Source organism: Miscanthus floridulus, chromosome 15 (assembly GCF_019320115.1).
Source record: "Miscanthus floridulus cultivar M001 chromosome 15, ASM1932011v1, whole genome shotgun sequence".
Lineage (NCBI taxonomy): Eukaryota > Viridiplantae > Streptophyta > Magnoliopsida > Poales > Poaceae > Miscanthus > Miscanthus floridulus.
In genome coordinates, this window is record NC_089594.1 from 27,887,135 (window position 1) to 27,910,114 (window position 22,980).

At 48.2% G+C, this 22,980-nt stretch overlaps 1 protein-coding gene across 1 annotated transcript; it reads right to left on the bottom strand.

Moving 5' to 3' along the window:
- Positions 1-11,056: 11,056 nt before the first annotated feature.
- LOC136508706 (transcription factor PCF3-like) lies at positions 11,057-13,060 on the bottom strand. The gene has a single exon (XM_066503456.1). It carries the CDS (start codon positions 12,830-12,832, stop codon positions 11,564-11,566), a length of 1,269 nt encoding a protein of 422 aa, XP_066359553.1. The 5' UTR covers positions 12,833-13,060; the 3' UTR covers positions 11,057-11,563.
- Between the last annotated feature and the right edge of the window lie 9,920 nt (positions 13,061-22,980).

The following is a 22,980-nucleotide window of genomic DNA, read 5'->3' on the forward strand; positions in this document are numbered from 1 at the left end:
CGCTGCTTCACCAGTCTAGAGCCAGTCCGGATGTCCAAGGCGTGCTCGGCGACCTCCCTCGGTATGCCTGGCATGTCCGAGGGACTCCACGCCAATATATCGGCATTTGCGCAGAGAAAGTCGATGAGCATGGCTTCCTATTTGATGTCGAGGGTGGCGCTGATCCTCAGCGCCCGATCATCGGAGCAGGTGGGGTCGACTGGGACGAGCTTGACGGCCTCCACGGGCTCGAAAGTCCTAGCACAACGCTTGGAGTTAGGCGCCTTGCTACCAAGTCGGTCGAGGTTGACGATGAGGGTCTCAACCTCCATGAGAGCCTCGGCGTACTCAATGCATTCGACGTTGCAGTCGTATGCATGCTCGTACGTGGACTCGACAGTGATGACGCCGTTGGGCCCCAGCATCTTGAGCTTGAGGTAGGTGTAGTTGGGGATCGCCATGAACTTGGCATAGCACGGGCACCCTAGGATGGCGTGATAGGTCCCCTTGAACCCAACCACCTCGAAGGTGAGGACCTCCTTGCGATAGTTGGAGGGAGTGCCAAAGCAGATGAGCAAGTCGATGCGCCCGAGGGGTCGCGTGCGTTTCCCCGGCATGATGCCCTAGGAGCGCGGCATCACCTCGGAGCTGTGACTGGTCGAGCCCTAGGAGTTCTAGGGTGTTGGCACAGAGGATGTTGAGACCGCTGCCTCCGTCCATCAACACCCTGGTGAGTCGGGTGTTGCTGATGATCGGGTCGACGATGAGTGGGTACTGCTCGAGGTTTGGGACGTAATCGGGGTGGTCATCCTGATCAAAGGTGATCACCTCCTGAGACCAGTCGAGGTACCAGGGAGTGGCCACCTTAACTGAGAAGACCTCCCAGCGCTCCTTCTTTCGTTGACGTGCCGTGAGGCACGCTGAAGGCCCGCCAAAGATCATGAAGGCATTATACACCTCGGGGAACCCATCGTCCTTGTCGTTGTCCCTATCACCGGCGTCCCTCTTCTTGGCCTCATCGTTGGGGAGTCCGAGCTTGGCATAGTAACACCGAAGCATGGTGCACTCTTTGAGGGTGTGCTTCATCGGGCCCTGGTGGTAAGGGCAGGGCTTCTTAAGCATGTCATCGAAGAGCCCGAGGCCTCTGGCGGGGCCTTAGGGATTCTTGCGTTCTGCAGCCACGACTAGACCAGCTTTGAGGACCTCCTGCTTCCCCTGGCACCCCTTTTTCTTTTTCTTGGGGAGGTAGGAGGTCGAGGCCCCAGGGGCCTCGTCCCTCCGCTTCCCCTTGGTGTCATTGTCCGGGAAGATGGCCCCGACAGCCTCTTCGCCCGAGGCAAAGTTGGTGGGGATGTCGAGAAGTGCGGCTGCTGTGGTCGGTACGTTTCGGCCTAACTCTCGGACTAGGTCTTGGCAGGAGGTGCCGGAGAGGAATGCCTGGACAATTTCTGAGTCACCGACGTGGGGCAACTCGGTGCATTGCTTGGAAAAACGTCGGATGAAGTCTCAGAGAGACTCGTCCGGCATCTGGCGACAACTCTTGAGGTCCCAGGAGTTCCCAGGGCACATGTATGTGCCCTGGAAATTCCCGATGAAGACCTTTACTAAGTCGCGCCAGTCGTGGATCTACATGGGAGGGAGGTGTTCGAGCCAGGCTCACGCCGAGTTTGACAGGAACAACGGGAGGTTGTGAATGATGAGTAGGTCATCGTCGACGCCACCTAGCTGACAAGCCAGGCGGTAATCGGCCAGCCACAGCTCAGGATTGGTCTCGCCGCTGTACTTCAAGAGGTTGGCCGGTTGCCGAAACCAGACTGGGAAGTGAGCGCCGCGGATGGCCTTGCTAAAGACTTGAGGGCCATGTGGCCTAGGAGAAGGACTGTGGTCCTCCCCACTGTTGTAGCGACAGCCTCGGTGTGGGTGGTAGCCTTGGGCAGGCCCCTCATTGTCATGGCGTCATCGCCTGCTGACCACATCGTGGTCGCCTTGTGCCTCGCGTTGGTCACCAAGGCGATCGTGCACCAAGGGGGGCTTGTTGGTCATCGGTGCCCGAGCAGGCTCAGGACGAACCGAGGCCTCTCTATCCTACCGAGGTGATACCACGGGTAGTTCTGAGGCGCCCCCGCACCGTCGAGAAGCAGAGCTTTCGGCCTACTGTACCGCGGTGGTCTCGAGGAGGTCTTGGAGCTCATCGTGGACCCATCACCCCTCCGTGGTAGAGGGCTCGGGCATAGCCCCGAGTAGCATCGCCGCTGTCGCGACATTCTGGCTAGCGCGATTGAAGATGGGGGGTTGCTCGCCCCCTCGTCGTTGTTGATGCGGTGGTTGACATCGTGAGCCCTTCGTCGGGCTGCTCTGCCGTCACCGTGACCCCGCTGCTCTCGCTCGAGAGTGTCTCAGAGCTGCTACAGAAGGAGTCAGTCTTGTTCGACCTTGGCCTGAAGCTCACGGTGCTGCTCCAAGTCAAGGCATCGAAGTTACTCGTGGGCGGGGTTCTCGTTCCGCGCTAGTGGGGGCTCGACGCATGGAGGTGTGGCGTCGCCTGCCCCATCGCGGAGCAGGGAGCGGTTGCCTACCTCTTCGTCCTCATCGCTCGCTCTCGGCATCCCGAGCTCGACGTTGAAGCACTCACGAGTGGGATCATAAGTGCCTTCATCATCGGAGTCGAAGTAGATGAAGCAGTAGTCGCTCGCGGCCATGAAGCGGCGCATGGCTTCAGGGTCATGAAGCTTGGAGAAGTCCGCTTCAGCCCACACCTCGTCCTCCTCCAAGGAGTCAGCGTGGGTGTGGGTCGAGGTTGTGGCGTCGAGGTCAAGGGCAAAGCATTGGTGGCGTCCTGAGGGCTCCGCGTGAGCGGAAGCGTAGGCGGAAGTATAGGTGGCGGCGGCATTGCTCAACCCAAAAGGGTACGGGGATGGTGCCATCGTCGGCGCCGCTTCGCCAGGGTCGATTCCTCAGGAGGTGGCGGGGTAGAGCTTGATGATGGAGCATCGCTGCGTGCCACCGACGTCTTTCCCTTGCCCAGGCTTAAGCTGGACAGGTCCCTAACCAGGAACTCTGTACCAGCAGCCGGGTGTGGGATACTGGTGGAGCACAGTGCGTCACCCTGAGCTTGCACGATGTCGGGGTGGTCCTGCCCACGTTGTGCCTGGTGAGCGCGACGAGAGCGGTGGCCCGGGCACCGCCTGCGCCTGGGCTGCTGGTGCGTGATGTCATCGTCGGTCGGTGGGGCTCGGGGTGTGAGGAGTACCATATCGTACTCACATCCTAGAGACATGAACTCTAGGCTCTCGAACCAGATCACCGTGCCGAGACGCAGTGGTCGCACGGGGTCTACCATCCGAAACTTGCTGGGATGACTAAGCTGACACGCAGTAGCTCCCCTACCTAGCACGCCAACTATCGGTGTTTTGGACCGGCAGGCCCTCAACCGACTAGTGAAAGTGTACTGCGTGCCCCTAATCCCGGATGGTGATGCAAAGAGACATAAGGTTTATACTGGTTCAGGCAATAGGTGCCCTACGTCTAGTCTGAGAGAGCGATCTTGTATTCCTTGCACCGAAGTGCTTGTAGTAGGGGTTTACAAGCTGGGCGAGAGAGGGAGCTAGTCCTAGGTCTCTACGTGGAGCGGCGTGGGTTGCTTGAGATGTTGATCTCTCGCAATGCGGAGGAGTGTGAGTTATAGAGCGTTGTGCGTTGTTCATCCGTGTGTGTCTATGTGAGTCTACGTGAGTCTCTATATGTCTGTGCGTGTCTAGAAATGGCCCCGGTCACTCTCCTTTTATAGTTGAAGGGGGGGACAGGGGCGACACATGTGTTCGCTATGTGGTGTTTTGTGAGCGGAGGTGGTATGCCAAGCCCTATAGCTCATCACTGTGCCGGCATGGTCGGTGGAGCGGTCTTGTCCTTGGTGCACTAGAGCGACGTGCCGGTCACGCCCGATCCTATGCGACGTGGGAGCTCCTATGATGGCTTGACGTAGGGCACGGTGCATACTGTGGACGACGTGTCAGTCGCTATATGTTGACAACGTAGAGAACCAAGGCCTAGTTGGTGCAGAGGCTGAACCATCGTGGGGGGCTCGGCGGGCGCGAGTCCCGAGGCTATGGGGGTGCGAAAGCGGGTAGACAAGGCTCAGAGGGAGCAGTTGGTCTTACGCGCTGATTTCGAGGCTACAGGGACCTAGACATGACTCTCCATGCCGCATTGTCCTCGGAGCAGGTGGGGTTAGGTAGCATAGTGCCGCATAGGTGTCAGTTGTGGGCACAGTGCCGAGCACAGCGGCCGGTAACCCCTGCCCCGTCCTGTCCCGGGCGGCATGGCGTCGATGTGACTTCCATCTCGTTGGCCGCTCCACTGTATTGAGCCGTCGTTCGGCTGACGTCACGGAAGTGGTTGGTCGCGTTAGTTGGACGTGACATCTCGGTCGAGGCGGTGATGACGAGGTAGCTGCTGAGCTGGCCTCGAGCGAGGCGGAGAATCGGTACCTCGTCCGAGGCCTTACAGGCGGGGCCTCGAGCGAGGCGGAGAATCGGCACCTCATCTGAGGCCTTACGTGCGGGGCCTCGAGCGAGGCGGAGAATCAGCACCTCGTCCGAGGCCTTACGGGCGGGGCCTCGGGCGAGTCGGAGAATCGGTACCTCGTCCGAGGCCTTACAGGCGGGGCCTCGAGCGAGGCAGAGAATCAGCACCTCGTCCGAGGCCTTACGGGTGGGGACTCGGGCAAGTCGAAGAATCGGTACCTCGTCCGAGGCCTTACGTGCGGGGCCTCGGGCGAGGCGGGATATTGTCCGAGGTGGGCCGGGTGATCCAGCCGAGCCTCGGATAAGGTGGGGGTTTGCCGGTGGTTGTCTCTTGGCTTCGATTTTTACAAGGTCTAAGCGATTTTTTTTGTTCTTGCTTAGGGGACCTCTTTTTATGGTACCCGACACATAAATATATATACATACCAAAATAATTGTTTTTTACTCGGATAAATATGTATAAATGCTAGAATACTTGATTTTTTACATGCACATATATAATTATGGTATTTTTTTTTAAAGTACAAAATCGTTTAGACCGTTTAACTTCGTTTAAACACCATGTAAACAGCCTAAACGCTAAACGAAGGGCGACCATGTAAAGACCGTTTACCATTTAGGAAAATATTGCTCGCATGCATACTTTATTTCTTTAGAATCTTTTCTAAGTATGCCTTTGTGATAGTCCTAATACCCTATTTTCTTCTATCTCAGTGAATTTTGATTCCTATAACCAATTACGCTTCACCAAAATCATTCACATTGAAACTTTAGGACAAAATTTCTTCTTCTCCAATGGCAGATTAACATCACTACTAGTGAGTAAAATGTCATCTATTCATAGGATGTGGAAAATAAATTTTCTATTCTTGAACTTCGCATAAACGCTATTGTCCTTCTCATTTTCTTTAAACCCAAACTTTCTTATCGTTTCATCAACTTTACATACTACTGTTATAGACTTGTTTTAACCCATAAATAGATTTCTACAGGCGGCATCCCATACGTTCTTTTTCTTCCATGACAAAACCTTTGGGTTGTGCTATGTAAATGTTTTTATACATATCCCCATTGAGGAATGTCGTCTTTACATCCATCTAATGTAACTCTAAATCATAAGGTGCTAATAACACTATTATGATTCTAAAAGAATCCTAGCATGAGACTAGAGAGAAAACTCTCATCGTAATCTATTCATTCTCTTTGCGTAAAGCCTTTTGCTACAATTCATGCTTTATATCTTTTCACATTCCCTTTGGAGTCACATTTTGTCTTGTAGACCCTTTCACAACCTATTGTTTTGGCTCCATTAGGAATTTCTTCTAAGTCCCAAATATCGTTGGTATTCATCGAATTCATTTCAACTTCCATAGCTTATTGCCATTCAAACAAGTAAACGCTTCTCATGGCTTCTTCAAATGAGGTGGGATCACCCTCCATTTGAATTTCTTCACTAACTTAGACTTCATAGTCATCAGAAAAACTGGTTTACTAATTCTTTGAGATCTTCTGGGGCCTCAGCTACTAGAACTTTCATATGGGGCTACTGTTGCTCTTCATTACCAAGAGGCAATTGATTCTATAGGAACCTGTATTGCAAGATCATTTTTTACATTATTCATCTTCTTCGAAGAGCTAACAACATATGTTGTATTAGTCATACAACATCAATAGGTATTGAGAAACTTGTTGCTCCTGAGTCACTGGAGTGGGCACGCAGTCCCCCTTCTCTTCAAGTCTTAAGTCTCTACATACCTCTACATACCATGCTCCTCCAGATCTTCTTATCTTTTTAAAGATAGTGTATCTTCAAATATCATATTTTGGATTTAATATGTTAAAACCTCATATGGCGCTTTAAGCATCACCTTAACATCTTTGAGGCTGACTACGCTATCTTCCTGTTGAAACTTTAAAAGGTCCAGGAATTTAGCTATTTCTCTGCTTAGGGGTATCATTGTTGTGACCATTGTACTTCTCCAACTATTGCATTCATCTTAATTAATCTTTATCTCACTCTTAATGAAGAGTATCTTTCTTAATTAATCTTTATCTCATTCTTAATGAAGAGTATTTTTCTTAATTGATCTTAATATTCTCCCCCTCAAAATATGGCATGAACTTTACTGTCATAATTTCAAGAACTATTTAGAAAACATGTGAATGAGGAGACACTTATAATTTACTTCACTCATATGATTATGTCATGTAAACAAAGTTATTTCTTGATCTGTATAGGAGTACACTTTCCTTATTTCACTTCAAGAACTCAACGAGGTCTTTCATTAGCAGTATTTTTGTAAGTCACGCTTGCATCTTTTCTTATCTTTTGGTTAGTAATGACCATGACGATGTATTTCTATTGTGCCACGATCAATACTAGGACAGCATAAGAGCTACCTAAACTTCTCTTGCTACGTGGGATACAAAACGTGTGAATCTTCGCAAAGCTTCTCCCGCCATGCAGGATTGACTAGCATAAGTATTATGCCAAAACTTCTCCCCATGCGGGATAACTCTATAAACAATTAGCTGTAACAAAAACTTAGTCATGACGACTAAAACATTCACTTAATTCTTTATTTTTTAATTAAATCTTCTCGTTGGTTCCAATTTAATCAGAAAATTAGCAAACTAGCAACCAAAAAATAGTCCTAAACTAGCTTGACTCAATCCTTTTCATTCACATAGCCTAGCATTGTAGCCCGTTGGCTAAGCGCCTAGTGATCTCGTCGGTTAAAATAGAAACATGCAAGGTGCTTCTGCATCAATTCTACATCATGGTTGGATAGAAAATAGAATTAATGCATAAAACTCATAAATTAACTTGAAAAACATATAACTACTCTTCAAAATTAAATTCTCCCGTTGGTTCAAATTTAATTAGAAGATAATGAACACTTCATTACAGCGAAAACATGTTAATAAAATACATTCTATTAGTTAAGGAGCATTTCTTGATCCTTATCTACTCTCTGAAAAATTGACCACGTTGGTGTAAAATTTGTTAGAGATTTAAACCTCAAACTTGAACTCATTATAATATTGTCATCATCAACGTTGGTCAGGAAATAACAATTCCATAATCTGACTTAAACAAAACAGACTACTCTCCTAATTAAAATTTTTCCGTTGGTTTCAATTTAATTAGAGAATAAACATAATCATAATTTACTAAATATAACTGCTCTTCAAATTAAATTCTCGCGTGGGTTTGAATTTAATTAGAAGATAATCAACATTAAATTTTGCAGCAGAAACAAAAAAATATAATTTATCTACTTTTCAGAAGCATTTTACTATACTCATCTACTCTCTGAAAAAATTGTCCCGTTGGTTCAAATTTTGATAGAGATTTAAACTGGACAAAAATCATCAAAATTTGCTTCTGAAAATAATAAAACATTTCGTAATCTTTACTGTGCATACAGCCCGGCCCATCACTATTGCACGTTCGCGCGCGCGGCCCAGCGGCCTGCATGCCCATCGCGCACACCCGCTCCTCCGCGCCCAAGCGCAACCTGGGCCTGGGCCGGGAATCCATTGCCTCGCCTGGGCCAAATGTCGGCCCGAGCAGTCTCGACCGTTGATCGCGATCGAACGACAGGATGTGAATCTCGGCGAGAGAAAAACCCCGACCGGCAGATCTCCCCAAACCCTAATTTCATTCTATTCTTTCTCTCCCCCGTCTCCTCTCCTCAGCGTCGTGCCAGCGTGGTGCCCTTGCTCGCCCTAAACTCTAGCTTTCCCTCTCTTCGCCGCACACCACAGTCGCCGTACCCGAGGTCGACGCAGGAGGTGGTGGCGCCGTCGTGGCGCCCTTCGCCGGTGCACGCGTGCGGCCGGAGCCGCGCGCGGCGCCATCGAGTGGCACCGCGGTGGTGCTCTTTGCGCCATGCACTCTTGTACGCGACGCCGCAGAGTGCCAATGAGTCGGCGGCTCTCTTCCAGCGCGCAGTCTTCCCGCACTACGATGGTACCGTCGGCGGTGAGGAAGATCCCGGGTAGGTCCCTCCCCTCGCCGACCTCTCTGTTAGGGTTAGGGTTAGGGTTTCTGATCCGATTTGGATCACTTCTTTCTTGATTTCTTTTCGGTTTTCTACCCCAAACTGGATCTACCCACTAGCAACCATGGCTCTGGTACCATTGATGGATCTAAAAGTACTTCTAGGCGTAGTGGGTAATACTTAGCTTAGATAGAAGACTTGGGTCGCCAAACGCAGTCGCGGCCATGGCGCCGCAACGACGTGGCCACTGGTGTCGGAGTAGGGGAAGTCGTGCAGGCACGGTCCAGATCGTCGAACGCAGCAGCAGTGCAGGTGCGGTGTTGTGGCGGCGGCGAAGGCGATGGCGCTTCCCGTCGCTCACGGCGCCCCTCTCGATCGGTCTAGGGATAGTAACTTCGGTGGGGCGCTGGCGGCTGCGGTGAACCTCATGTCTCGAGCTCCAGCCCCCACCTTCTATTTATTATGCTGCCAAAAATACAGTTGGGCGTCCCGATCAGAGCGCGGATCAAGAGCTCAATTGAATGTTGGGTTAAGTAGGTGGAGATCAATCCTAACCAGAGGGACCCAGCAACAAGAGCAAGCAGGGCGAGTGACAGCAGTGCGGCAGGGCCACGAGTGTCATCCACCATCTGGGGGCTGGGCGCTGGGGGCCACGCCCTGCCCTGGAATCAAATCACTTTCCGCGGTGAATGGTGATGGTTCGACCGCGTCTACACGGACGGCCGCAGTCTCGCCATTTCCCACAGCACAGAGGTGTCCTTTCCAACCATATACGTATTTTTGGATTGGATAGACCTCACCTACATTCTCTATGAGCAGACTCTTCGGTCGGTTGATTCGTATCGTTGTTGTTTATAAAGAAATACTGCTGGCTAGTTTGTGTGAGAGAAAAATACTATTTTGATTGAAAATTTACGATCGTTTACGACAAGCCACAGCCAAACGAATAGGCTGATTTGTTTGGATTGGCATGGCATGGGTTTCAGCCTTTTCCAGGGAAACTCAAACATTTTCAAACATGCACGAATCCAGTTCTCCGTGCGTCTCCGAGACGTCCGAATTACTAAGCAGTAGTTGTTTTTGAGCGAGAGGAAATCGCTACTGATGAGTGGAGGAATCCTTTTTTTTTACAATATTTGTAAGACCAGCGTTATTACATTAGTACTAGTAGTACATATCTGCTGCCCACAGTGACAGTACAGCGACCCTATTATTATTTCCCGAGAAAATCATGCTGTGCTGCCGTCGCTTTCTCGCTGTCTTCTTTCGCTGACAGCAGCGACGTCTACGTAGTAGTACATGTACATGCTCTGAATAACGCACAGCACAGCTTTGTTTGCACACCGTTGCTTCGCACTCCGTCTAAAAGTCGCGGAGATCGTGTGATCTAAGAGAGACGTTTTTCGCATTTCATTTCTCAGTTGGTTCCAGTCGACAGCGCGGACGACGCGACCACAGAGGCCAGCCTTTGTTCAGATTTCAGAATCCAGACCAGAGCGCCGTGACGCCCAAAACAAATATCATCGTAATGTTGGCTTGATCGTTTATATAGTTTATAAGTCGACTGACGCTGTTTTGTTGTGTGAGAAAAATACTGTATCATGAAGTGAACAGGAGTCGGAGGCCAGAGAGCCTCCTCGCTGTTGAGCGCTGACGCGACGGGCAATTATTAAAGGGATAATCCCAACTTGTTTCACCACCCGTCGGGGATAACGACGCCTCCGTTTGGTTTTGTTAATTCAAATTCATCCCGTCGCGGTCGCTCTCCCTGTCTGATTTTTTATATTTATAAATAAAGCGCTCCGTCCCTTCGTCAGCAGCGCAGCTGCGATGCAACGCAATGCACCTCCCTGATACGCTGATGACCTCCACTGTCCACTCTATTCAGTGCCCTTGCTTGCTTCACTCTGTTTTGGCCTCCCGGGTGTTCTTTCCAGCCTACCAGAAATGTCCATGCTCAGCTTCATCATAGCACAAATATAAAAGATGATGGTTTTTCATCAGGCGCAAAAGGAACATGGCCAAAATGAAGAAATCCGTTGAGGATGATTCTACTGAAAATGTACTTTGTGAACTAATTTTGACGTACCCACACGTGAAAGGGAAAAAGAAGAGAGAAACAGTTTTCTCCTTGTGTAACGCCAGGGTGTTCGGCTGGTATAGAAAAGTATTGTATTTCGGCTGGTTTTGACTAATTTAATAGTATTTTATGAGAGAGAATAAACTGAAACAAGTTGAAACTAGACAAGCTGAACGGATCAAAAATTGCAGCTTTGCATATCTAGTGACGTCACGATATGCAGTTTTGGCTGTACGCACTGCACTGCATGACAAGGTTTAAAAAATAAAAAACAAGAACACAAGAATAGCAGGATAAAACAACGCGACAAGTCACAATTCAAGGTGACATAACGATGAGCAAACCCACGACAGCGCGTTCGATTCGTCGTTTGTGAATTATTTACTGATGGCTGATTTAGCGTGCCAAGATCATATACGGTAAGCGAACAGGCTGACGAACACTTCTTGTACTAATAACTCGCCAGCGACAACTAGAATCAACAACGCAGCAAAAAATCAAGATGATCGATCAGCTGTATATACAGATCCCTCTCAAACTCAGACTCAGACTCCTGTCCTTGGCTGGCCCTCCTAATTCGGACCCACTCTAATCATCATCACCATCACACCCGGTCTCAACAACGCAATCATTCATAGAACAATCAAAAAAAAATCAACTGAAACAAATTCATCAAAGAGAGAAAAAAAAAACTAATGAACTAGCAAAGAAGCTTTGCTCCTGCATTCGCTTGGCTTGCTTCACTTGCTTCCTGCACAAAAGCTAGCGCACCATTTTTTTTCTTCATGATTGGATCCCACGGTTGGTTTCCTCCTCCGTCCAATCATCCAGACAGCTCAGGGCGATCCTCCCGCGAACAAGTCACCAAAATTCTTAGCGCTAAACACCTATCCGATGATGCGGATGCTTTGCTACCAGAAAGATGCGATCATGGTGGCGGGCGGATTCCCTGCTCATCGTCATCGCCAGCCAGCTTACTGTGAGCTGTTGCTGTTGTTGCCGTTGTTCTCTTCGGCACTGTCGTCGCCGTCCTCGTCGTCGTTGCCCCCGCCGCCGCCGTCGCCGCCGTGCTGCTGCTCCCCCTCGGGCTGCTGGTGCTGCTCCTCGCTCCCGCCGCGGTTGTACGCATTCAGCGCGGCGAGCATGCCAAGGTTGGTGTCCGACATGGCTCCTCCTCCGCCTCCGCCTCCTCCTGCAGCAGCGCCGCTGGGGTAGCTGGCCCTGGACATGAACTGGAGCGGTGCCTGCACGGTGCCCGTGCCGCCGCCGCCGCTGAAGGACCACATGGGCTGCTCGGCGGGCCGCGCCGCGGCGGCCGAGCTCGCGGACACGGGCAGCATCCAGAACCCGCCGGATGGGGCCGCGGCGTTGGGTGCCACGGCCCACATTGCGGCGGAAGGCGGCGGCGGGGGCGTCGCAGCCGCCGCCTGCCGCTGCTCCCGCGCCTGCGCGCTCGGATCTTGGCGGTCGTCGTCCTCCTTGAACAGGTCCTCCCGGTAGCGCTTCCGCATGTAGGCGTCGCCGCCGGCGTTTGGGTCCTGCTGCTGCTGCGGCGGCGGCGGCGGGAGGAGGTGGTGGTGGTACCCGGCCATCATGGCGGACATGTTGTGGCCCCCCGCCGCCTGGTGGTGGTGGTGGTGGTGCGGGTGGAGCGCGAGCGCCGAGAACGGCGCGGCGCGGGCGGCGCCGGGGTTGGCGGCGCCGCCGGAGCGGATGGAGATGTTGAGCGAGGAGTAGTTGGCCGGGATGGTGCCGGTGCCCGTGGCCGCCAGGATGGCCGGCTCCGCCTGCTGCAGTAGCCACTCGATGGTCTCGCCGTCCGACTTGTGGCCGAGCTCGCGGGTGAGCTGGAACACCCGCGCCGCGCACAGCGCCGGCATCCGAATCCGCCGCCCCCGCCCGTCCACCTTGGTGTGCCGGTCCTTGGACGGACGCTTCGCCGCCACCACGGGCCCCGCCGCCGCCGCGGGGGACGCCACAGGCACCAGCGCCTTCTTGTTGTCGGCGCCGCCCGCGGCCGACGACGGCTGCGGCTGCTCCGGGACGGGCGTGATAGCGAGCGCGCCCGCGAACGCCGACGCCTGCTGCTGGGGCTGCGGCACTCCGGAGTTGGACGCCCCCGGGCCGGCGTAGTAGAACGGCTGGTGGTGGTCGCCCCCGCGCCCGCCGCTCGCGCCCGCCCCGCCGCTGTTGCTGCTGGACGGCGCCCCGCCCCCTCCTCCTCCCCCGCCGCCGTGGTCCATGCTTCCGCCCGAGACGCCCGCCTCCCGGGCTCGGCACACAAAGGAAACGCCGAAGAACCTTCCTTTACAGGGAGGAAGCCGGATGGATGGAAAGGCGGCGCCTTTCGCTGCTTCCAGACGCGGTGTGGCGGCGGCGGCCGGAGGTGGTAGCGCGGAGGAGGGAGGGAGGGGGAGGAGGGAGCACGTGCAGGGCACGCACGGTGGGGGAGGGAGGAGAGGCGGCGCGGGGTTGGGTGGGGCGCGCGGGTGGGGTTGGGAGGGAGGAGAGGGAGGGAGGAGCCAGCCAAGGGGGGAGCGGGGGCGGAGAGAGAGAGAGAGAGAGGGACAGACAGCGCAGGGTGGGGCTGCGGCGCGGCCTTTGCTGGAGTACACTCTCGTTTATGCTGCCGCCTTTTCGGCAATTCTCCTATAAAACCCTAGAGCAGATATTGAGAGTGGCGTCTCCTCTCGTTTTCACATTCCCACTCTGGTTGCGTTTTGATTGGTGGACAGCCGACTCCCAAATTCGCTGCTGATCAAAAGTGGGCTGAGGTGGTTTCTATCTAATGTGGTACACACATGAAATTGCACGGTTGCACCATGTTTATTACTATCAAATTGTAGTGTTTCAAATAGAGATAGTATATAGTGATTAGGATTAATATTCGTATTAAGATAGCATGAATGGTAACATGAGAGACTCACACGTCACTAGTCATCGTAGACGTGAAAACTCTACGTGGTGGATCATTTTTTTTCCTTTTGCCATTGAGATGAATGAATAAAACGTGACTTTGTTACCCTTCAATGGTCATTTGAGTTATTAACAAGTTTGCCGCAGACTCAAGACTAAGAGGATGCTTGGTTCTCGGCCACAGCGCGCCACGCCACAAAGTCCGGCAGCCACGGATATCCAGGCGAGTGTTTGGTCTATGAATAGGCGTTCGCAGCCACACGTTTCGTAGTTCATTTTTTTGCCACAGCTTAGGCGGCAGTTTTTGTCGCCGCACCTTAGGCAGGGCCGCCACAGCGGCGTGGCGGGCGTTGGCTGGGAGCCAAAGAGCCCCTGACATCACATTTGAATCGCTTCCATCATCATTTTACGGTTGTCGCCCATCCAAATTCGCTTTTATGAGAGTTCAAACTTTGTTGGGTCAAACCACCTAAAAACCTCAAAACTCACCAGAAAATAAGAAAACAGATGACGACGAGACCTCCAGGAACATAATATTATTGATATGATTTCTTTTACTACACCATTTTATCTACTTTATATATGGTTTTCTTTTTAATCAAACTTTAGCGCGAAGCTAAACGGTTACATTATTCTAGTCTCATACAAATACTTTATATCCACGATCATATCTTTTGGCTTCGAGCTATGGACTATTAGCGCATAACACGCAAAAGCCAATAGATGCACCCGACCGCCAATAGATGAAACCGCAAAATGAGCCAATTCTTACGTGTTGGTTCTAATATTATTGATATGGTTTTTTACTATATCTTTTTTCCTACTCTATATGTGTTTTTTAATTAAACTTTAGTGTGAAGCTATAAGGTTACCTTCTTCTAGTCTCATACAACTATTTTATATTCACGGTTATATCTTTTGGCTCCAGGCTATGGACTATAAGCGCAAAACACACAAAAAGCCAATAGCCACACCCAACCGCCAATAGTTGAAACACGTAAAATAAGCCAGTTGTTACGTGTTGGTTCTAATATTATGGATATAATTTTTTACTATATTTGTGGTTGTTTAATCAAACTCTAGCGTGAAGCGAAACAGTTACCTTCTTCTAGTCTCGTACAACTACTTTATATCCATGATTATATCTTTTTGCTTCAGGCTATGGACTATAAGCGCAAAACACGCAAAAGCCAATAGCCGCACCCAACCGCCAATAGATGAAACATGCAAAACGAGCCAGTTCTTAGGTGTTAGTTCTGATATTATGGATATGATTTTTTACTTATCGTTTTCCCTACTCTATGTGGTTTTTTAATCAAACTCTAGCGTAGTCTCATACAACTACTTTATATCCGCGATCATATATCTTTTGGCTTCACGTTATGGACTATTGCAAAAGCCAATAGCCGCACCCAACCGGCAATAGATGAAATCACAAAATAAGCCAGTTCTTACGTGTTGGTTCTAATATTATCGATATGATTTTTTGCTATTATCTTTTTTCCTACTCTATATGTGGTTTTTTAATCAAACATTAGCGTGAAGCTATACCTTCTAGTCTCATATAACCATTTTATATCCACGATTATATCTTTTGGCTTCAGGCTATGGACTTTAAGCGCAAAACACGCAAAAGTCAATAGCCGCACTCAACCGCCAATAGATGAAACACGCAAAATAAGCCAGTTCTTACATGTTGGTTCTGATATTATGGATATGATTTTTTACTATATCGTTTTTCCTACTCTATATGTGGTTTTTTTAATCAAACTCTAGCGTGAAGCTAGACGGTTACCTTCTTCTAGTCTCATACAAATACTTTATATCCACGATCATATCTTTTGGCTTCAAGCTATGGACTATTAGCGCATAACACGCAAAAACCAATAGATGCACCCGACCGCCAATAGATGAAACCGCAAAATGAGCCAATTCTTACGTGTTGGTTCTAATATTATTGATATGGTTTTTTACTATATCTTTTTTCCTACTCTATATGTGTTTTTTTAATTAAACTTTAGTGTGAAGCTATATGGTTACCTTCTTCTAGTCTCATACAACTATTTTATATTCACAGTTATATCTTTTGGCTCCAGGCTATGGACTATAAGCGCAAAACACACAAAAGCCAATAGCCGCCCCCAATCGCCAATAGTTGAAACACGTAAAATAAGCCAGTTGTTACGTGTTGGTTCTAATATTATGGATATAATTTTTTACTATATCTGTGGTTTTTTAATCAAACTCTAGCGTGAAGCGAAACAGTTACCTTCTTCTAGTCTCGTACAACTACTTTATATCCACGATTATATCTTTTTGCTTCAGGCTATGGACTATAAGCGCAAAACACGCAAAAGCCAATAGCCGCACCCAACCGCCAATAGATGAAACATGCAAAACGAGCCAGTTCTTAGGTGTTAGTTCTGATATTATGGATATGATTTTTTACTTATCGTTTTCCCTACTCTATGTGGTTTTTTAATCAAACTCTAGCGTGAAGCCAAACAGTTACCTTCTTCTAGTCTCATACAACTACTTTATATCCGCGATCATATATCTTTTGGCTTCACGTTATGGACTATTGCAAAAGCCAATAGCCGCACCCAACCGGCAATAGATGAAACCGCAAAATAAGCCAGTTCATACGTGTTGGTTCTAATATTATTGATATGTTTTTTTTTGCTATTATCTTTTTTCCTACTCTATATGTGGTTTTTTTAATCAAACATTAGCGTGAAGCTATACCTTCTAGTCTCATACAACTATTTTATATCCATGATTATATCTTTTGGCTTCAGGCTATGGACTTTAAGCTCAAAACACGCAAAAGTCAATAGCCGCACTCAACCGCCAATAGATGAAACACGCAAAATAAGCCAGTTCTTACGTGTTGGTTCTGATATTATGGATATAATTTTTTACTATATCGTTTTTTTCCTACTCTATATGTGGTTTTTTTTATCAAACTCTAGCGTGAAGCTAGACGGTTACCTTCTTCTAGTCTCATATAACTATTTTATATCCACGATTATATCTTTTGGCTTGAGGATATGGACTATAAGCGCAAAACACGCAAAAGCCAAATAGCCACACTCAACCGCCAATAGATGAAACACGCAAAATAAGCCAGTTCTTATGTGTTGGTTGTGACATTATGGATATGATTTTTTACTATATCGTTTTTCCCTACTCTATATGTGGTTTTTTAATCAAACTCTAGCGTGAAGCTAGCTGGTTACCTTCTTCTAGTCTCATAACTATTTTATATCCATGATTATATCTTTTGGCTTCAGGGACTATAAGCACAAAACATGCAAAAACGAATAGACGCACCCAACCGCCAATAGATGAAACATGCAAAATGAGCCAGTTCTTACGTGTTGGTTCTAATATTATGGATATGATTTTTTACTACACATTTTTTCCCTACTCTATATGTGGCTTTTTTTAATCAAACTGCAGCGTGAAGCTAGACGGTTACCTTCTTCTAGTTTCATATGACTATTTCATATCCACGATTATATCTTTTGGCTTCAGGGACTATAAGCGCAAAACATGCAAAAGCCAATAGATGCACCCAACCGCCAATAGATGAAACATGCAAAATGAATCAGTTCTTACGTGTTGGTTCTAATATTATGGTTACTACACCTTTTTCCTACTCTATATGTGTTTTTTGAATCAAACTTTAGCGCGAAGCTAAACCGTTACCTTCTTCTAGTCTCATACAACACTTTATATCTGCGATATATCTTTTGGCTTCAGGCTATGGACTAAGCACAAAACACACAAAATCCAATAGACGCACCCGACGGCCAATAGATGAAACACGCAAAACGAGCCAGTTCTTATGTGTTGCTTCGTCAAATGACACTAGCTACATAGAGTTTCATGTCAGTCCTAGAACCGTTTCGAACCACAAGATATATTTTGAAACCTTGTTACCGTCAATTCGTCACGTTTACAAAACAATCCAAGGATCAAGACAAAACATAAGACAACTTTTGCTATCCCACAAACAGAAAACAAGGCAAAAAAGGTTTCAGAAAACCAAGTTCTTATTTATGTTATAGCCTTTTCGGTGATTCTCTATTCCATCAAACCCATGTAGAGCAGATGATGGAGTGTCTCCTCTTGTTTTCACATTCCCACTTCCGCTCCACTTTAATGGGTGGATAAGCATGTTCGAGTTTCGTTTCTCAAAAGTGGGGTGAATTGGTTTTATAGAGAAGAAAATATGGCACACACGGAATGCATTGGTTTGTTACTATATCAATTGTAGTATTTCTTTCAATAGATACCACACATAGCAATTAAAATCAATATTAGTATTAAGATGGCATTTATGGTAACATAAGAGACTCACAAGTCATCATGGATGTGAAAACTCTACGCAATGAATCATTTTTTTTTTTGCCATTGTCATGAATGAATATGATAGGACTTTTGCTACCGTGCAACGACCATTGCAGTTACAAAGCCGTTGATTGCGATAACAATTTTGTCGTAGACTCGAAATGTGACACCGCATTTGAATCGCTCTCGTCTAACATTTTACATGTGTTGCCCACCTAAAACAACTTTTACTAGGGCTCGAAAAACTTTGCTTGGATCAAACCACCTAAAAACCTCAAAGCTCGCCTGAAAATAAGCAAATCAAACAAGACGAGACCCGAGAAACCAAATGTTGTTGATGCTGCTTTTAGGACAAGCTTTTCCTTCCTTTCCTACTTTACAGATTTTTTTGTTAGTTCCGGCACAAAGCTAAGCGGTTATCTTCTCTTGGTCTCATACATGTACTTTAGATCCACAGTTATCTCTTGTGGCTTCACACAATGAACTGTAAGAGCAAAAGATGGGAAAGGCAGCGATGGCACCTAACCGTCGATAGACTAGACACACAGAACGGGATAGCTCTTACGTGTTGGTTCGCCTAATAGCCCCGACTATATGACGTTTTATGTCGATCATCCTAGGACTAGTTTGACCCACAAGGTACGTCTTAGAAACAAGTCAAGGACCAGGATAAGCGTCTTGCTTGTTTACCGTGACATTTTGGACAAGAGGAATATAGCCTTTGTGTCTTGCTCGTTTTTGTTATATGAACGTTTGGGTTTTTTTTCCCGAACGTAGTAGTGCTCTCTTCGTTCAAAATTACATGTCACTTTAGTTTTGTACAGAGTCAAATTTCTCCAACTTTAATCAATTTTGTTAGGAAAATATACTTATTAACTTATATAAGTTGAAATAGATGCAATGTCGAGACATTTTCTCCATAGATTTTGGTTCGTATTTTATATAAGCATTATGAAAGTTAGAGAAAGTCAGCTTAGAACAAAACCGGAGTATAGTACATACTATAATCGGACAGGAGCGAACAGCACTCAAATCAAATCAAATAATATAAGTCGAGTCATCAAATGCTGAGTTGCGGGGCATATTCTTAACATGATGATTTACCAAAAGTCGGCGGTGGCGCTAGAGCAGAATTTTCTGAGACCGTGACTGAGACTGAGAGTGGAATTCTCCTGTAAAATAAAATAAATAAAAACAAAACAAAAGGCAAAAGACCCTTTTCCCTCTTTTCTGTGCTGCGCTGCTGCTTTCCGCAGGGTCCTTTTTAATTTGTTTTGGAGGGAAGGCGGGAGAGAGCAGGAGAAGACGTAGGCCACCCGTGGGGCCTCGGAATGCATGATGAGCAGGGATCTCCATCTCCATCTGCCCCCTTCCCCCAAAGAAAGAAAGAAATGTGATGTGAAGCGAGGGGTGGTGGGATGGCCATGCTAGCCTCTACTGCCTCCTTTCCGGCCTTTGCGCCAGGCACGGCCAAAAGCCTCTCCGTCTCTCTGCTGCACAAGCCCCACAGGCTGGATGATTTCTTTCTTTCTTTCTTTCTTTGAGATCCTAGCACATGGATGAGCCACCGTCTAATTGCAGAGGTTACTGGTCCTCTGATAGCCTGATCCCTTCCATGTGGCCAGCATTACTCGTAATCTCGCACGCGACCAAGAGTCAAAGAGCACAGCAGCAGTGGCGAGTGGTGCCGGATTTTGACAGTTTGGAATGTTTTCCACATGGGGGCTACTCCCGGCTCCCTCAGCTCCGTCCCCCCTGTAGTAATAGTAGGCTACCTTGTGTCGTGTCTATTGCACACCTGCACTGTCGTCGGCCGGTCGATGCCGGCCATCGCTTTTTTCACGACCTCTGTCTGTCCCGTCCGTCCCCGCCGGCGGTAAAAGTAACAAACAATTCCTGCATGTGGTTTTCGTTTTCACGAGGGTTGACACGGTCACACGGCCACTTCAAGGCGCTGTTATTTACCCCCCTTTCATTGAAAAGGAAAAGGGTCGTGGTGGTGGCTGGCGGCGTTATTGCTTTCTCTGCGTCTTTCACGTTGCATGTTTTCTTTTTTTGTTCTCCCATACATTTGTGAAATGAAGCAGGATGGTCCGGTTCATGAATCTATCCACCTTGGTCAGTGGTGAGAAATGAAACTAAGGTCAGTAGATACTCGAAGAAAAGAAAAAGTGGTTGGCTGCTTTGGTGCGTAACTGGCTGGCTGGATCTTGTTTGCAAAGGCAGGCCAAAGGTTGACGAGCTGGAGTATGAGGCAATGAGTGGCACCTCAGTACCTCAATCCATGGCGCGAGTGGGTAGCTTTTGCGCATGATTGAGCGGAGCTGGATGGGAAGGGGAGACACTGCAGGTGCGGGGTGTCAGACCAGGGAGCATCTAATGCCGCTGACACTGCATGCCTCCATGTTCGTACAACTATACATACAGCCTCTACAGTACAGTGCTGTATATTGGCACAGTATCGTACACGTACTAGTAGCTTTGTTGGGGTCTCCTGCCAGTCAACTCCAGCCCAGACCGCATTAAACAAGGAGCCCAGTGCCCTGCAGCTTGCATTTCCCGAGAGGACTCGCTCGGGCTCACACACGGTTGGTGTCAAATGCTGTGTTGCACGTTGCACCCATCTCCGTGGTCAGCAGAAGACGAGACGAGTGAAAAGCGAGCAGTGAAGTAAACTAGTAATGATTAATGAACGGGGATCCATCATTTCTCGTGCACGTACTAGACAACACAAACAGTCAAATGCCAGCCGGTCAAAGCAGAGCACCCTGCATGGCCTGCCTCTCACTGACTCTGAGCGTCAAGTTAAACAATGGATTACGCCTATCCTATATAAAATCCTAGCAACTTGCAACCCAAACCCAACGTAAAATGAACAATCCAGCTCCGTTTTGGGATATAAAGTCCATTCCTACATCATGGATTCACGGTTATATATCTCTCTCCCGGCCCACGTCCAAAACGAAACCCCGACAAATGTTACTATCGTTACGATCTGTATGGCTGCATATCTAGCTCTTAGAACTAAAAACTTAACTTCACACCATTAATCGTTTGCTGGGAAGAATAATATAAGTATGGACTAGTACTTGGTTCACGTAGGTGTGGCTTACTTGATCTACGTTTGGAACCCATCTCAAAAAAAGAACCGGAATCTCGCGTTGACACTTTACTATTGCAGCTGAATGCATCAAAATTTGTGATGTCAACTGAGCGAATTGGCGCACGCACACACTTTTGTTGACTCGTCCTGCAAGGCCCAACGGCGACGGCCCGTCAACAAACCCAGGCCAACCTTTTCTTGCGTTCGGCTCAGCTTTTGTTACACTGCATGCACGCACGTACAGTACGCTAGGGACGGTACTTTTTTTTTACCCCGCGTCTTGTCCATCTGGATCCTCTGTACCGCCACCACCCTGTGGTCAACCTTGCAGACCAGCTTTTCTCTCTCTATCTCCAGTCTCTGGAATCTTTTTACTGTAGTACTATTTTTATCCTTACCATCCTGCAACGCAAGTTGGGCAGAGAGGGGGCTGTGTTTACTTCTAGGAAGTTGGAATTTGGGGCTACTGTAGTACGTTCGTTTTTATTTGGTAAATAGTGTTCAAACATGGATTAATTAGGCTCAAAACATTCAACTCGTAATTTTCCACCAAACTATGTAATTAGTTTTTTTTGTCTATATTTAATGCTCCATGCACAGGCCGCAAACATTCGATGAGACAGGTCCTGTAGCACTTTTTAAGATATTAGGGTGAAACTAAACAAGGGCAAAGACATCCGCGTCCCCCACTCTACCATTCAGGCCTTGTCTCCCTCCCCACGTATTTACTCCCTACATTGGACACATATGGAGTATTAAATATAAATTAAAAATTAACTAATTAAATAGATTGGGACTAATTTATGAGATTAATTTTTAAACCTAACTAGTTCATGATTTGATAACATGGTGCTACAGTAAATATATGCTAATGACGAATTAATCCGGCTTTATAAATTCGTGTCGCATGTTGCTAAGGGCTCTATAATTTATTTTATTATTTTTATTCAAACACTCTCTCGACCTGACATACCTAGATTTTAACACCACCTCTCTCACTCCTCGGTGAATTCCAAATCCCAGGGTGAAATGACATCCGACGCCCGTCGGTCTCGCTCTCGCCGTGACCCGGTGTAGACGCTGATGCACGTGACCTTGACCGCGGTCTGCGCCTGCATGCAATGAAAATCGAGTCGCGTCGCGTCGTGTAGGAGGTATACATGCGCAAGCCAAAGCGACGAAGTGACTGCGGCTGCTGGAGCCCCGTGACAAGGTTGCAGGAGGAGGCTCTTGTCCTTGTTTTGGAGACTGAGCGCGTGTTTAGTTGGAATTTAGGCTACTATAGCACTTTCGTTTTTATTTGATAAATAGTGTTTAATCATGGACTAATTAGGCTCAAAACGTTCGTCTCGTAATTTTCAACCAAACTGTGTAATTAGTTTTTTTTTTGTCTACATTTAATGCTTCATGCACGTATCGCAAGATTCGATATGATGGCTACTGTAGCACTTTTGGGATTTTGAGGTGGGAACTAAACACGTGCCGACAGACCGAGACCATTCCATACGTTTCCACGTGGCATTCTTCCGGCCCATACTCCTGCTACTCCTACACGCCCTAGGCCTATGACGCCTGTCGCCGAAGGAGTGGCATGCCAGCACGGGAGGAGGAGGTGATTGGTCGCACTGGCGTGGGGGCGAGGCCCATCCGTCGTGGTGGCCTGGCCGCCAGCCGCCGAGCCTGCTGGGCCCAATGGAGATGCGGGCCTACGGGACCGCGAGAACGTGCGCTGGAGTCACGGACCTGCTTGGGCCGGCCGCCCACTGCTAGGGGTGCACGTGGACCTGGACCTGGACCTGGACCTGGCGGGGCCTGTTTTTCTCACAGGATTGCCAATCCTGTATTTTGCTGAACGATGCATTGAAAGTTCCCGTTCCTCGGGAAAGGTTTCCATTGGTCAACAAAACACGGGAATTTTTACACCCACTTCTAGCCAAAGTTTTCGCGGAAGGCCGAGGCGCTCTCGCGCGCGTGAGAGAGAGAGCTCTCACACGGAGCGCGGAGTGATGTTTGCCC

What these genes read in the sequence shown, in the direction of transcription:
- LOC136508706 (XM_066503456.1), bottom strand. Translation starts at nt 12,832, where the DNA reads ATGGACCACGGCGGCGGGGGAGGAGGAGGGGGCGGGGCGCCGTCCAGC.